Source organism: Arvicola amphibius, chromosome 7 (assembly GCF_903992535.2).
Source record: "Arvicola amphibius chromosome 7, mArvAmp1.2, whole genome shotgun sequence".
Classification (NCBI taxonomy): Eukaryota; Metazoa; Chordata; class Mammalia; order Rodentia; family Cricetidae; genus Arvicola; species Arvicola amphibius.
In genome coordinates, this window is record NC_052053.1 from 43,097,613 (window position 1) to 43,109,135 (window position 11,523).

Here is an 11,523-nt window from a genome sequence, read left to right on the forward strand (position 1 = left end):
CCAAGACATACTGAGCCAGGCTGTGGTGGTGTGCGCCTTTAATCTCAGCACTCCGGAGGCAGAGGCAGGCAGATCTCTGTGAGTTTGAGGCCAACCTGTTCTACAAGAGTTTGTTCCAGGATAGCTTGGACTGTAACACAGAGAAACCCTGTCTCAAAAAACCAAAACAAAACAAACAAAGACACACTGAAGATGGCCAAGAAGCTTCCACATGTTCCACAATGGGAAAGTGGCAGGCAAAGGCTCTCCTCTAGGACAGAGAGATAGGATTTACATGGGCAATGTCCAGCCTATTTGGCTTGCCTTGGATGCCCCCATTGTAGACAACCCGCTTCTGACAAGTTCCTGTATTGGCCGCAACACCAACTGGTGTCCAGGCAGCAGTTTACTTACCCATAAATAGGGCCAAGGTTGAAAGGAGGTGGCTAGGCAGGTGCATGGCCAGGCTGGAGGGAGGATAGCCCAGTAGTAGTGAGGCTGTGTAGCTTAGAGGAGCCTTTACTCAGTTATTAGTCTACAGTGGCCTCACAGGCAGACTTAGCTCTCAATGGAAAGGGCTCAACTCCTTTATACCTGCAGCCCCTCGGCTGGGTCCCATCCAGTGATGACAGGCAGAGCATCCGGCTGTAAAAGTATCTCTAGAAGGGGCCCCTGCTTGGCTCTTTCTGACCAAAGGTCAGGTCATGGGCATCCTGTGCATCCACCCAGCCCTGCCCTGCCCTTCCCACTGGAAGCTCCTATTGGAATGTGGAGAGGTTGGGGACCCCACTTGCAAGGCTCTAAGATTCTCGGATGGGGCCTTCAGCCCCACCCTGGTGCAGGCCAAGGATGTCAGGGCAGTCTACTCAAGGGCTGCACATGGCCATCAGTGTTTGTTCCCAAGCTTCCTCCACTCAGGGGATCAGAGCAGGATAAGTCCAGCATCAACAGCCTGCCTCTGTGGACCAGAACGAGTCCCATGTCAGGATACCACCTGCAACTCAAGCTGGGTCATCCTGCCAACTATTCTGGTGTGTGTGTGTGTGTGTGTGTGTGTGTGTGTGTGTGTGCGCGCGTGCGTGCGAATGTGACAGGGTCTCATGTGGCCCAGGCTGCCCTGAACTTACTATGGGGATAACTTCTGATCCTCCTGCCTCCACTTCTCAAGTGGAGATGCCATTGCCACACTTAGTTTATGCAGTACTCCAGACAGGACATGGGGATTTCGTGTATACCAGGCAAGCACTCCAACCAACCGAGCTCCATCTTTAACCTCCTGTTCGCCTTTAAAACCTGTCCTGAGCAGCCATGTGCTGGGTGGTCCACGATAGGAAAGTCTTAATGAACACACAAGCTCATTTTCCCACAGTTGAGGCAGGAGGGATGTCGGAGTTTTGAAGAGCTTGTCACATGGAGCTAGGCTCTGCCTACGACTTATTTTACTGTGACCTTGGGGCTTGTCTCACCTGTGCCTGTCAGCTGGCCTATACAAGGGTATCTCAGTAATGTCTACTCGCAATCTACAGGGACGTCATGAGCTAACAAAGGCTGGCCCAAGTGTGTGGTAAGGGATCCCCCAGCCCATGCTTTCCCTAGTACCCACTATAATGACACACTGTGCATTGGGACTTCTTAGAGCAGGGATTAAGCTTGTCGCTACCCTGTTCAGTGAGGTGGCGTTGGTACAGAGATTTAGGCTCAGGGGGTGTGAATGGCCCAGGGACTAAGACACATACGAGGTCAGAGATCCTGAGTGAGTAAGACACAGGCAGTTAGCGTGCAGCGCAGGGTCTTAAGGGTTGTGGGTACCGTGATCCTTCCCTGTTGGCTGACCACTCAGAGATATCAGGCTGGGACTGAGAAAAGATGGACAAAGCAGCCAGCCTATCAGCTAACCAGGAGAGCGGTGCCAGGACTCTTTCCTGCTGGCATTTCCTAGAACTACAGGAAGGGGCACCTGTGGGCACCCCAGGCCTTGGGTGGCCAGGAACTGACTTCTTGTGCAAGATCTCGTGGGGCCTCCTCCCAGATGTCCTTGGGGATAGCAGCTTCATGGAGGAGCAATCAGGCCATAAATGGCAGCAACTCAGGGGCCCCTTATCTGAACCCAAAGGGCTGAGTATGCACCAAAAGTCCCCAGGGCCTCCTGAAGCTGAGCAGGTATATCCTCGGGCAACCCAAAGGTAACAAAGCTAAAACACAAGTCAGGGACTAGCAGGCATATCAAAGCTTTTAATTCCTATGGACCAGACTGTTCTGGCTTCCGAGGCCTGGCAGGTGGCATGTTGCCAAAAGTATAAAAGGAAAGCATGGGGCCAGTCCTTCAAGAGACCACGCAGCAAGAGCAGAGTCCTGACTTAGTTGCTGGGGAGCAGGGTCTCAGTAGCCATCGTCAGCCCAGGTGACCTCATAATCAGGATACTTGGCTTTGATCTTCTCAGTTGAAACGGAGTGCTGGGCACGACCATAACCCTAGAGAGAAGATGACCACTAGTCTGCCTGGTCTTTTGCTGAGGCCACCCAGCAGCCACAGTAATAACAGGGAGGGGAAAAGTAACCAAACCCTACCGTCCTAACCATGCTGGGAACTGAATGGGCTGGATAGGGGATGCCTGAGGCTTCAGGGTGGTCTTTATGAAAAGAGATGGAGATGGCCAGCACTGACTGCCCCAAGCCTCCCCGCCCCCAAAGAGCCAGGACACAGACCCATAAGGCTCTACTATGAGGGAGTACAGCCCGAGGCAGATGGCTTCCAACCACCCTGATGTCATATGGGAAATGTGAGGAAAGGAAGTCACAGCCTTGAAGGGTTCTGTAGCTTTAACCTTGTGAGTCCCAGAGGTGGTCTGAGTAGCAGGTCGGGGAGTCGCACTCACAAGGTCAGTCTGGCCTAGGGACTGGGGACCGGAGCTCACCATAGAGTAGCCATACACGTGTATCTTCCTGTCCTGGCTTTGATGGGAGATGCGTCCGCCGCCTAGGCACTCACAATCATAGCCATTCTTTTGCAGCTCGCCTGACACTTTGTCATAGATATCCGCTGGGGTGGGGAGAGGGGCCTTAGGATATGTCCTAGTCGCCCTTATTGGCCCCATAATGGATTCTAGGGCTGGATATTGGGGTTTGAAGCTCCAGGTCTTGGTGGTCTTTTTCCCAGTGGAGATGAGCCCCTCCCCCTCAGGCACAAGGATGAACGGAAGATACTTTCGAAGAGGGAGAGGGGACTAAAAAGGGTCCGGTCTCTCATTCCTTTTTGCCCCAAACCCCGACTTTTCTAGGTCAGCCTGGCTAAGTGTTAGTACAAGGCACAGTACATTAGCATTCACAGCTCCGCCACCAGCAACTGCAAGGTTCAGGCCCCGCCCTCACCGTGGTACTCAGCCCATTTGTATCCACGCACGATTTCCTTGCACTCCTTCGTCGGCTCCTCGGAGGGCGATGCTAAGTGGACTCGAATTAGCACGTATTTGAAAACGCCATCCGAGTCGATGTCCACATCAGGAATCTGAGCGAGGTCGGCCGCCATGTTCCCCCGGAACGCTTGGCCTCAGGACGCCCCCAGACCCTTTCCCAACCCGACCGAGGCCTTAGCGTGCGGGAGGCGGGCCCTTTGGCAGCCCCGGCCAATCCCGTGAGGTGATGTTTCCCGAGGCCCAGAGCCTCAGCCAGTTGTACTTCTGATCTGAGGCACGGACTAGCCAATTGCAACCCAGTTCTTTGCAGCTTTGAGATCTTGAGTCGCAGTTAAAGGAGCTGCGATCTAGGGAAATCAGTGATGCTCTAAGTCAAGTTGCTGGAGGTGGGGCAGCAAAAGAGGATGCAGTGACGCACCCCGGCTCCACTCCTTGGTCCTAGGGCTTCAGTTCCCTAGCATAAACCATTAAATCAGAAGTCTTCTTCTCCCCAACATCCGTAAGCGGAGGGCCTCTCTCCCGTCCGGCTTCCCCTTCCACAATAACCTCACGTCCAAGGTTTCCCGTTGCCAAGCTTCTGCGCCCCAGACGCTCACCACCATCACCACCACCACCACCACCACCACCACCACCACCACCACCACCACCACCACCACCACCACCACCACCACCATCACCACCACCACTACCATCACCACCACCACAGAGTTAGCAGCAGCTACATTCAAGTTCTATTTTACTTGGTTCAAAAGCATTCGCCCTTTGGAAATGGGCGATTTCTTGCCAGGGGCGTTCTTACCAGCCTGCCGCAGGAAGGAATGTGGAGCCCCTGGGGAGGGCGGCAGGCGGTGCGGCAGCAAGTGTTGCAAGAGCGGCATGGGGCAGGTGCTAAGACACAGGCGAAGGTGGGAGCTCTGGGCTGTTCCGGGGACACACAGCCGGGTACGGGGTTTGGGGGGGTAGTGACGCATGCGCACACTGCGCGCACAGGGAGTTGTCCCAGGCTATAGCGCTGGACCTCCCTTACCTATGAAGGGGCTTCGGGGTTCTAGAGAGTACTTGTCCAGCTTCTGGTCTCAAGCCTCTCTGGGTCACACCCTCCACAGAACCCTGGGCTCAGATCCGGGTGCAGTTAGGCTGCAGAGGTCCGACAAGGGGCCCAGGGCTGCCTAGGCTTACAGTCTCCATTATACATCAGGCTTTGGCTTCTACTCTCGGCTTGGAGTTCAGCCAGGGCGCGTATGCGGCACTTTTGTGCATAGGTTGGACTCTGGTTAAGCCTCAGCACCGGCTCCCTATCGGCTCCCACACCGGGTGGCTCACTACTCTGCACCCCAACCAGTCCCTAATTAGGGACAGCCCCTGTTCCTTGTTCCCAAGTCAGTCGGCAGGTAAGTGTTGCTCTATGTAGGGTCCCCTGCTAATTCATCAGCACACACTTCCCACCTCCCTGGGAGATTAAGGCCTGAGCTTCCATCTTCTCTGGAAGGTGGATTTTTTAGGGCCATCTTGTTGAGTAGGTGTGGATGAGCTCAAACCCTCACCCAGCCAGATTTTAACTCTGGCCAGCACACCATCAACACTCTGCTTCCCCTTCCCAGGTTCCCCTCTGGCTGGCTGGCTTGTGCCTTGGCCTAAAGACCCCTCAGTATTTTCACTGGTCCTGCAAGGGCCCAGACCAAAGTGACCAGAGGTGAGAGAACCTCAGGACAGGCAGTACTGTTAGTGTGTAGCATCCGCCCTGCCCATTGCCTCAACATCGTAGGAATGCACAGGAACAAGGACCTCTGAAACCTGACACACCCCAGACACAGGAGGAGGGTTAGGGGAGTGCTTGCTTACAGTAAGGATTTTAGGCTTTGGTCAACATGAACTGCTGGACTAGGAGGAAAGGGAGTGGATCCAGGGTTGGCGAGCTATAGCAAGCACCCACGAAGTGTATCAAGTCCCCACGGGATGTGTGTAGTAGTAACCTTCCACTAGAAGGCAGAGCCCAGCGGTCCTCAGGCCCACCCCACCTCCCAGCGGGGAGCACCGAGGGCGAGGACCGGGCTCTTGGGGAGCCCCCTCCCCCTGGCTGACTTGGGGAGAGCCCAGGATGTAGGATCTGGGTGGTCTGGTTGAAAACAGGAAGGAAGAGAAGCAGCTGATGGGAAACAGGTCGGCAGGGGTGTGGCGGGGGTGGGCTCCTAGGCAGAGTTAGATGTTTGGAGTGGGTGGAGCTCAGGGCAGAGAATTTGTAGAAGACTAAGGAAGGCTGGGGGGGGGGGGGCTTGGCGGGGCACTGAATCAGTTGGTTCAGATTCTGGGGGCGATCTTGATGGATCAGGCCGGGCCTGAGTAGAGTAGGCAGGGCTCTGGTCAGAGCCTGGGCCTAATAGTCCCAAAGCTCACATGATGTCATCTAGCAGATTGGCGCTGGCTACCCAGTCGAGTGCACGCGGCTCGGAAGCAGCCATGATCATGCACATGAAGGGGCGGCCAGTGCGCCGATCGATGGGATAGATGGTGGTGGGTGTGAAGCGCCGGTTAGCCTCGACGAACTCGCAGAGCTGCTCGTAGACGCTTGGGAATTCGTGGCGGAGGAAGACGCCGCGCAGTCGCAGTTCACGCTGGATGTGGATGAAGGCCACTTCACGTGCGCGCCGGCCAGCCTCACCCTCCTGGTCCAGGCCCGCAGTGCCTGGAGGTGGCGTTAGGATCAGTGTTTCCATGTCTGGCTCTCCACCACGCGCAGGAGGAGGCCGCGTCGGGCTGCCGGCGGCCAGAGCCACCTTGGCAAACTTGCGCACTGTGGGGCCAGGGCTGCGTGGCGCTGGACGGGCAGCGGCTCCGGGGGGTGCAGCTCCAGGGCCCACGGCCACCGACACACTAAGCAGGAAGCACTCCGCGGGCTCATAGAGCCTCCCGGCCGCCGCCAACTCTCGTGCATAGCTACCCAGGGGCGCCGCATGTGTAGCCAGCTCACGCAGTGATAGGTAGGTGGGCGATAGCAGTAGCCCTTCGAGGCCGAAGCGGAGGAAGTTGTCGGCAGAGCCTGGGCTTGGGAAGCCCAAGAACAGCACACCACGGCCGCGCGACAGGAATCCGACGCGCGCTATCCGGGAGAAGGCGCGATGCACTGGGCTGCTGTCGCGGCAGAACTGCAGCACGTGGCGGCACACGCTGCCCACGCGGCCATACACGCAATGCGCTTTGTGCGCATCCCAGTCCTCTCGGCGGCACAGCCGCGAGCAGTAGTAGGTATAGCAGCTGTGGCATGACTTGAAGTAGAGGCAGGCATTGAACATGGTCTCTGTTCGTCGACAGCGCGCGTTGGAGCAGGTCATCAAGTCATCCTCGTCGGCGCTGGGCTCCGGGGAAGCGTCGGCTGCCTCCCCCGAGCCGGTGGGCTCCTCGGTGCTGCCTGCCGAGGCCGGGGGTGAGCGCGACGGAGCCAGCGCGGTTGCTCCTCCAGGGCCCGCAGATCGTGAGTCCAGCAGGCGGCGCAGTTGGCGGCCTAAACCTTCGGTGGCAGGCTCCGGGGCCTGGCCTGGTGGCCGTGAGTCGATGACCAGGTCGGTGATGAGCTCGTCCAGCTGCTCGAGGCTGCGCTGGCGGCTGGAGGCAGGGCCCTCAGGGACCTTGGGTGCGGGCTGCCGCTGTCGGCCTCCAGGCAGTTCCCAGCCCCGGCCCGTCGGGCGCTCTACTGAACGCAGGTCATTGTCCGTGATGGTGATCTCCGGAGTGATGTACCAGTTGCGGCCCAGGCTTTCCCCACCACGGCCCTTTTCTGTAAGTGACGTCTCGGACAGCGACAGTGCTGCATAGCGTCTGGGTGAGGTGGATAGGTTCACTACGACTGGTGGACGCCGGCCTTCTGGGGATGAACCCCGTGTATCCCGAACCTCGCGTCCCAGCAGGTTCTCATAGCTGCGGCCGCGTCCTAGAGGGTCTTCACGACGAGGACCAGGAGCCAGGATGTTGTCCCAGGATCGAGAGTAGTGGCGGCTATCAGTCACCAGCCGGGGCGGGCTTGTGCCGGTGCCACCGTGCCACGAGGCCAACAGTGGTCCAGGGGCGGGAGGAGGCACCACCTGAAGGGTGCGGTAAGGCCTTGGACCCCAATCAGCCCAGGCTGAACTGCTGCGGGGATGTGGGTAAGTGCGGGCCATTACGTTGCGTTCACGGAACCTCCCATAGTCCTCTGTGTAGAAGGTGCGGGCACTGGGGTGTGCCCGGGACTCTTCTGGGGCATACCGGGGGACGAAAGGCATTCCGTAGGCTCGAGGAGCCTCCCCGTAGTAGGAACGGGAGGGGGGCTCCTGGATCGGGAAAGTACGTACTTCCCCAGCATAGTAGCCGCCCCCACGCCTTGGACTGGGTCTGGGGGCTTCTTCGGTCAAGTAGGGCCTGGAGCAGTAGCCATCAAAGGGAAGGCCTGGGCTTGTGGTAAAACTGCCTGTGTAGCCCTCAGGTTCCTCGGTGTAGAAAAATTGGGTGGGACCTGGGGGCGTTGCAAAGGGTTGACTGCGGTGCTCCAAATAGTCCCGGGACCCAGGCAACGGCCCGTCGCAGTAGACTGCTCTGGGGTCAGTACAGTACAAGTCACTAGGAGTGGGAGTGCGTGACAGGGCCACATGGCGGGGGCCTGGAATTGTGAGGCCATGGAACTGTGGGATGGTGCGAGCCCAGGGCGCCGCCTCGCTGGGCGCGCAAGATCGCGAGCTTCGGGCGGCGTGCTGCAGCACTGCCTCGTCAGGCTTGATGTCCAAACGGCAGCGGACATGGGGGACGGGTCCTGTGGGTAGTTCGGGTGGTGCACAGCGGCCTGGGGTGGCGCATAGAGGTGCGATGCGTCCGGGGCCGCCACGCTGTGGCTGGAGCTTGATGGGATGCAGCTCATTGGCGAGAGCCCGTAGGGCAGGGTACGAGGGCTCCTTGTGCGGCGACCCCTCCAACCGCACCGAACGCTGGACCTCCCGGCCTCTGCGCTGCAGTACTGGCGGTGAAGCCGGAGCAGGTGCCAGGCCATGGGGCCCACGGGGCGCGCTCTTGGAACGGGTGCGGCGCCTAGGCTCGCTGTCTCGGGGCCGGGCACGCGGTGGTGCGGGCTCGGGAGGTGGCGGCTCTGGGTGTGTCTCCATGGTGGGCTCGTCCAGTGCCTCTAAGAAGTCGAAACTACGGCAGTGGCGCTTGTTGAAAGGCGCGGGCGCAGCTGGCCGGGGCATGGATCGCTCACATGGCTGGCTTTTGGACGTGAGCCCTGGGGCCACAACCTTGATGTCCTGGTACACGGTCGACACCAGCAAGTCCGGCGGGTCCGTGCGGGTCATCTTAAAAGACGTCCCCAGGCTAGCAGCTCCAGTCACTCGGCCTTTCGGGGATTTTGCCCTGGGAGGAGATACCGGTCAGGGCAGCCTCCTCTGCACCCCAGACCCTTTACCCCCACCCCACCCCACGAGCTGGGTCGGCTTACCTGGGGCATAGGGGATGGAGCAGCCCTGGCTGCAGGTCTTGGTCAGGGCTTCTGGTGCTGGCTCCATACCTATATTAGACGTACCTGCAGGAGAAACCTCACAGGCCATTCAGCCTGCGGGGCAGATATGTCAGCAATTTAGCTTACAGTGAACCCACCTTTCTCCGAGCAACGGGAACTCCTGAGTCTCTTCCTATACTAGGGTCTGCTAGCTAGGCTTGGGTAGATCAATGGGGGGAATGTGTGACAGTATTACTGCCCTCTGGTGCCTACAGCTGGAATGATGGGCTTTTATATTTCCTTAAGGTGAGACTATAGCCCCCTCCCACCAGCACTTCAGAGGTACCCCTCTGACAGTCAGAGTCCCAGGTGAGACAGTGGTCTCCTCTCCTAGCACAGAAAGTGATCTTGCTCTTGGGACAGTCCTTTTTACCTAAGCCTATGTTCCCTCAACTTAATGAGGTCCTAAGCAGAAGAATAACCCCAAAGAGTTTTCTTGGGTCTCAAATATCTTTTCCTTTTGAATAAATCTCTGATCCCAGTTCCTTGGATGAAACCCACCAAGCTTGTTAGGGCAGATAAGGCTGCAGAGCGAGCGAGCCCCTCCTGTTTTGCATAATTGCAATGATCCCCCCCCCCCCCCCCCCGTGTGTGCTTGGCATTCCTGAAGCCAGGTCTAGGCTGCAGAACCACGTGGGGGCCATGTGAGCCACAAGCTCAATAGTGTCATTTCTCTGAGCTGCAAACTACCACTAGTGTACCAAAGGCAGGAGACTGCCAGCTAGGAGGAGGCAGAGGAGAGGGTGGGAAAGCAGAGGAAAGGGGGGAGCCCCTCCCCAGGACAGAGTCCTCCCCATTCTGGCTTTGGAAATCTCCATGGAAACGTGTGGTTGTTCATCCCTGGAGCTATGGACTGGAAAGGATCTAGGCTAATGTTCAGATGTGGGCCACCAGTGTTTGTGGTCCCCAGGGCCTGGAACTGGCTGGAGAAAGAGGGTTTCAGAAGGTGATGACACCCCCTCCCCCCATAAGGCACCTACTCCCAGGACATCTGCTCCAGAGTAAGCTGAGAGTGTGATGGGGCCTGGCAAGACTTGTATGTGGATGGGCCTTTCAGGGTCAGTCTCTAGTCCCAGGTATATAAGGGGCTTTCTGATAGAGGGGCTGCTTTTTTGGAGCCAGGGCTCATTAAATACCAAGGCTAGTTCCAAACCCAGGTTCACGCCGACCCTTTTCGGACCCCTTTCATTCTAAACTCCATGCCAGGTCAGAGTTTGGGCCAGATGACAGGGTCTGAGGCTCCGCCCCAGGAAGGTGACAGCACGCTTTGCTGGCTGCAGCTGTCAGGAGCTGGGCGCTGTGATAGCGGCTCTCTGTGGGATGGGGGTAGGGTTTGCTTTTGTATCCTAGGTATTCTGAAGACCCTTCCCACACAGCAACCCTTTTCTGGCCTGTCCCGGAGCAGCCATCGCTAGGACCTAGTCTGCGTTGCTTGGGGGCGGGGACTCATCCTTCCGTGCAGCCCCCTCCCGTGCCAACAGCTCCACATGCTGGACGGTTTGGCTTGACCTCTTACCTGGTTATTTCTCCATGAGCTGAGCCCAGGTAGGCTGCATAACCCAAATCGGTTCCGGTGTGTACCTGACCCGGCTATGTAGCCGGTACCGACAGAAGCTTGGAGGCAGAAGCTCTGATCCTGGCCTGGCTGCTCAGTGCTGCCCCCAGTGGTAATCAGTAGGGTGGCATTTAAAGGGGCCGTGCTGGAAGGGAGGTATCTAGTGGGGTCCAGATACCAGTTATCGCCCTAACTCTCATTTGGGCTATGTAGAGCGAAGGGTCACAAATAGCAGTACCCTCAAAGCACAAGTCTTTGGGTCTGAACATGGGTTCCTTGCACCAAGAAAAGCTTGCCAGCAGGACTCCAGGCAGGGGACTGCAAGGAGCCCGAAATCTCGGCTTGGCAGCAGAGAATCTGGGTTTGGGGAGATTCCAGAATGCATGTCTGTGGTTGGACCCAGGTGGGAGCAGATGAGCCCTATTGGCCTCTCACCAGGAATTATCCTCTTTGGCTCTGAAGACGCCAAAATCTCAGCAGGTACCTGGGAGCCATATGGCTTGCTCAGCCTGAAGTGTAGCTGCAACCTTCTGTGTCCAGGATAGCCTGGGCTGCCACTGCCTGCTTCCTTTGGGGGGGGGGAGGTCTTCATGCGGTCCATTCTTCATTCTAACCCTGCCTGCCCCTTGTCGGAGGCCCTGGGCTTTCTAGCATTCTACCTTGGTAGATGATGGGCCAAGGATGTCAGATCTGAGTTAAGACCTGCCTTGTTGGGCACCAGAACTGACAAGATCTCGGTGCTAGGGTTCATTGTAGACCTTTTCTCCACACCAGGGGTCCAAAAGTTGGGGGTAAAAGGGCCAGATAATGCTTGCCCCATAGCACCTGCCCAACTACCAATTGTCTTGTGTATACAGCCCCTTAGCAGAAAAGTAAGGGAATTTGCAGGCCTAGGAAAGCACTCTCAGCCTTGCCCCCACCCCAGTAGGCGGAGCATAGTGCTCCGCCTCCAACGTCACTAACAGTGCTAAACGCCAGCCAGCCTCTGGAGGGTTCTCATGGCAACGTGTCCGCAGTGGGCGAGGGTGGAGAGCTGCCAGCGGGGGCGAAATACTGGG

At 57.7% G+C, this 11,523-nt stretch overlaps 2 protein-coding genes across 2 annotated transcripts; both read right to left on the reverse strand.

Annotated features, from left to right (window-relative positions):
• Positions 1 to 2,191: 2,191 nt before the first annotated feature.
• Positions 2,192 to 3,599, reverse strand: Phpt1 (phosphohistidine phosphatase 1). The gene is made up of 3 exons (XM_038336503.1): positions 3,349 to 3,599; positions 2,895 to 3,019; positions 2,192 to 2,451 (listed from the first exon to the last, which is right to left on the reverse strand). The coding sequence occupies exons 1-3, from the start codon at positions 3,503 to 3,505 to the stop codon at positions 2,359 to 2,361; spliced, it is 375 nt and encodes a 124-aa protein (XP_038192431.1). The 5' UTR covers positions 3,506 to 3,599; the 3' UTR covers positions 2,192 to 2,358.
• A 2,183-nt stretch (positions 3,600 to 5,782) lies between these two features.
• On the reverse strand, positions 5,783 to 8,707 carry Ajm1 (apical junction component 1 homolog). Its single transcript, XM_038336481.1, has one exon. It carries the CDS (start codon positions 8,705 to 8,707, stop codon positions 5,783 to 5,785), a length of 2,925 nt encoding a protein of 974 aa, XP_038192409.1.
• Positions 8,708 to 11,523: the final 2,816 nt, after the last annotated feature.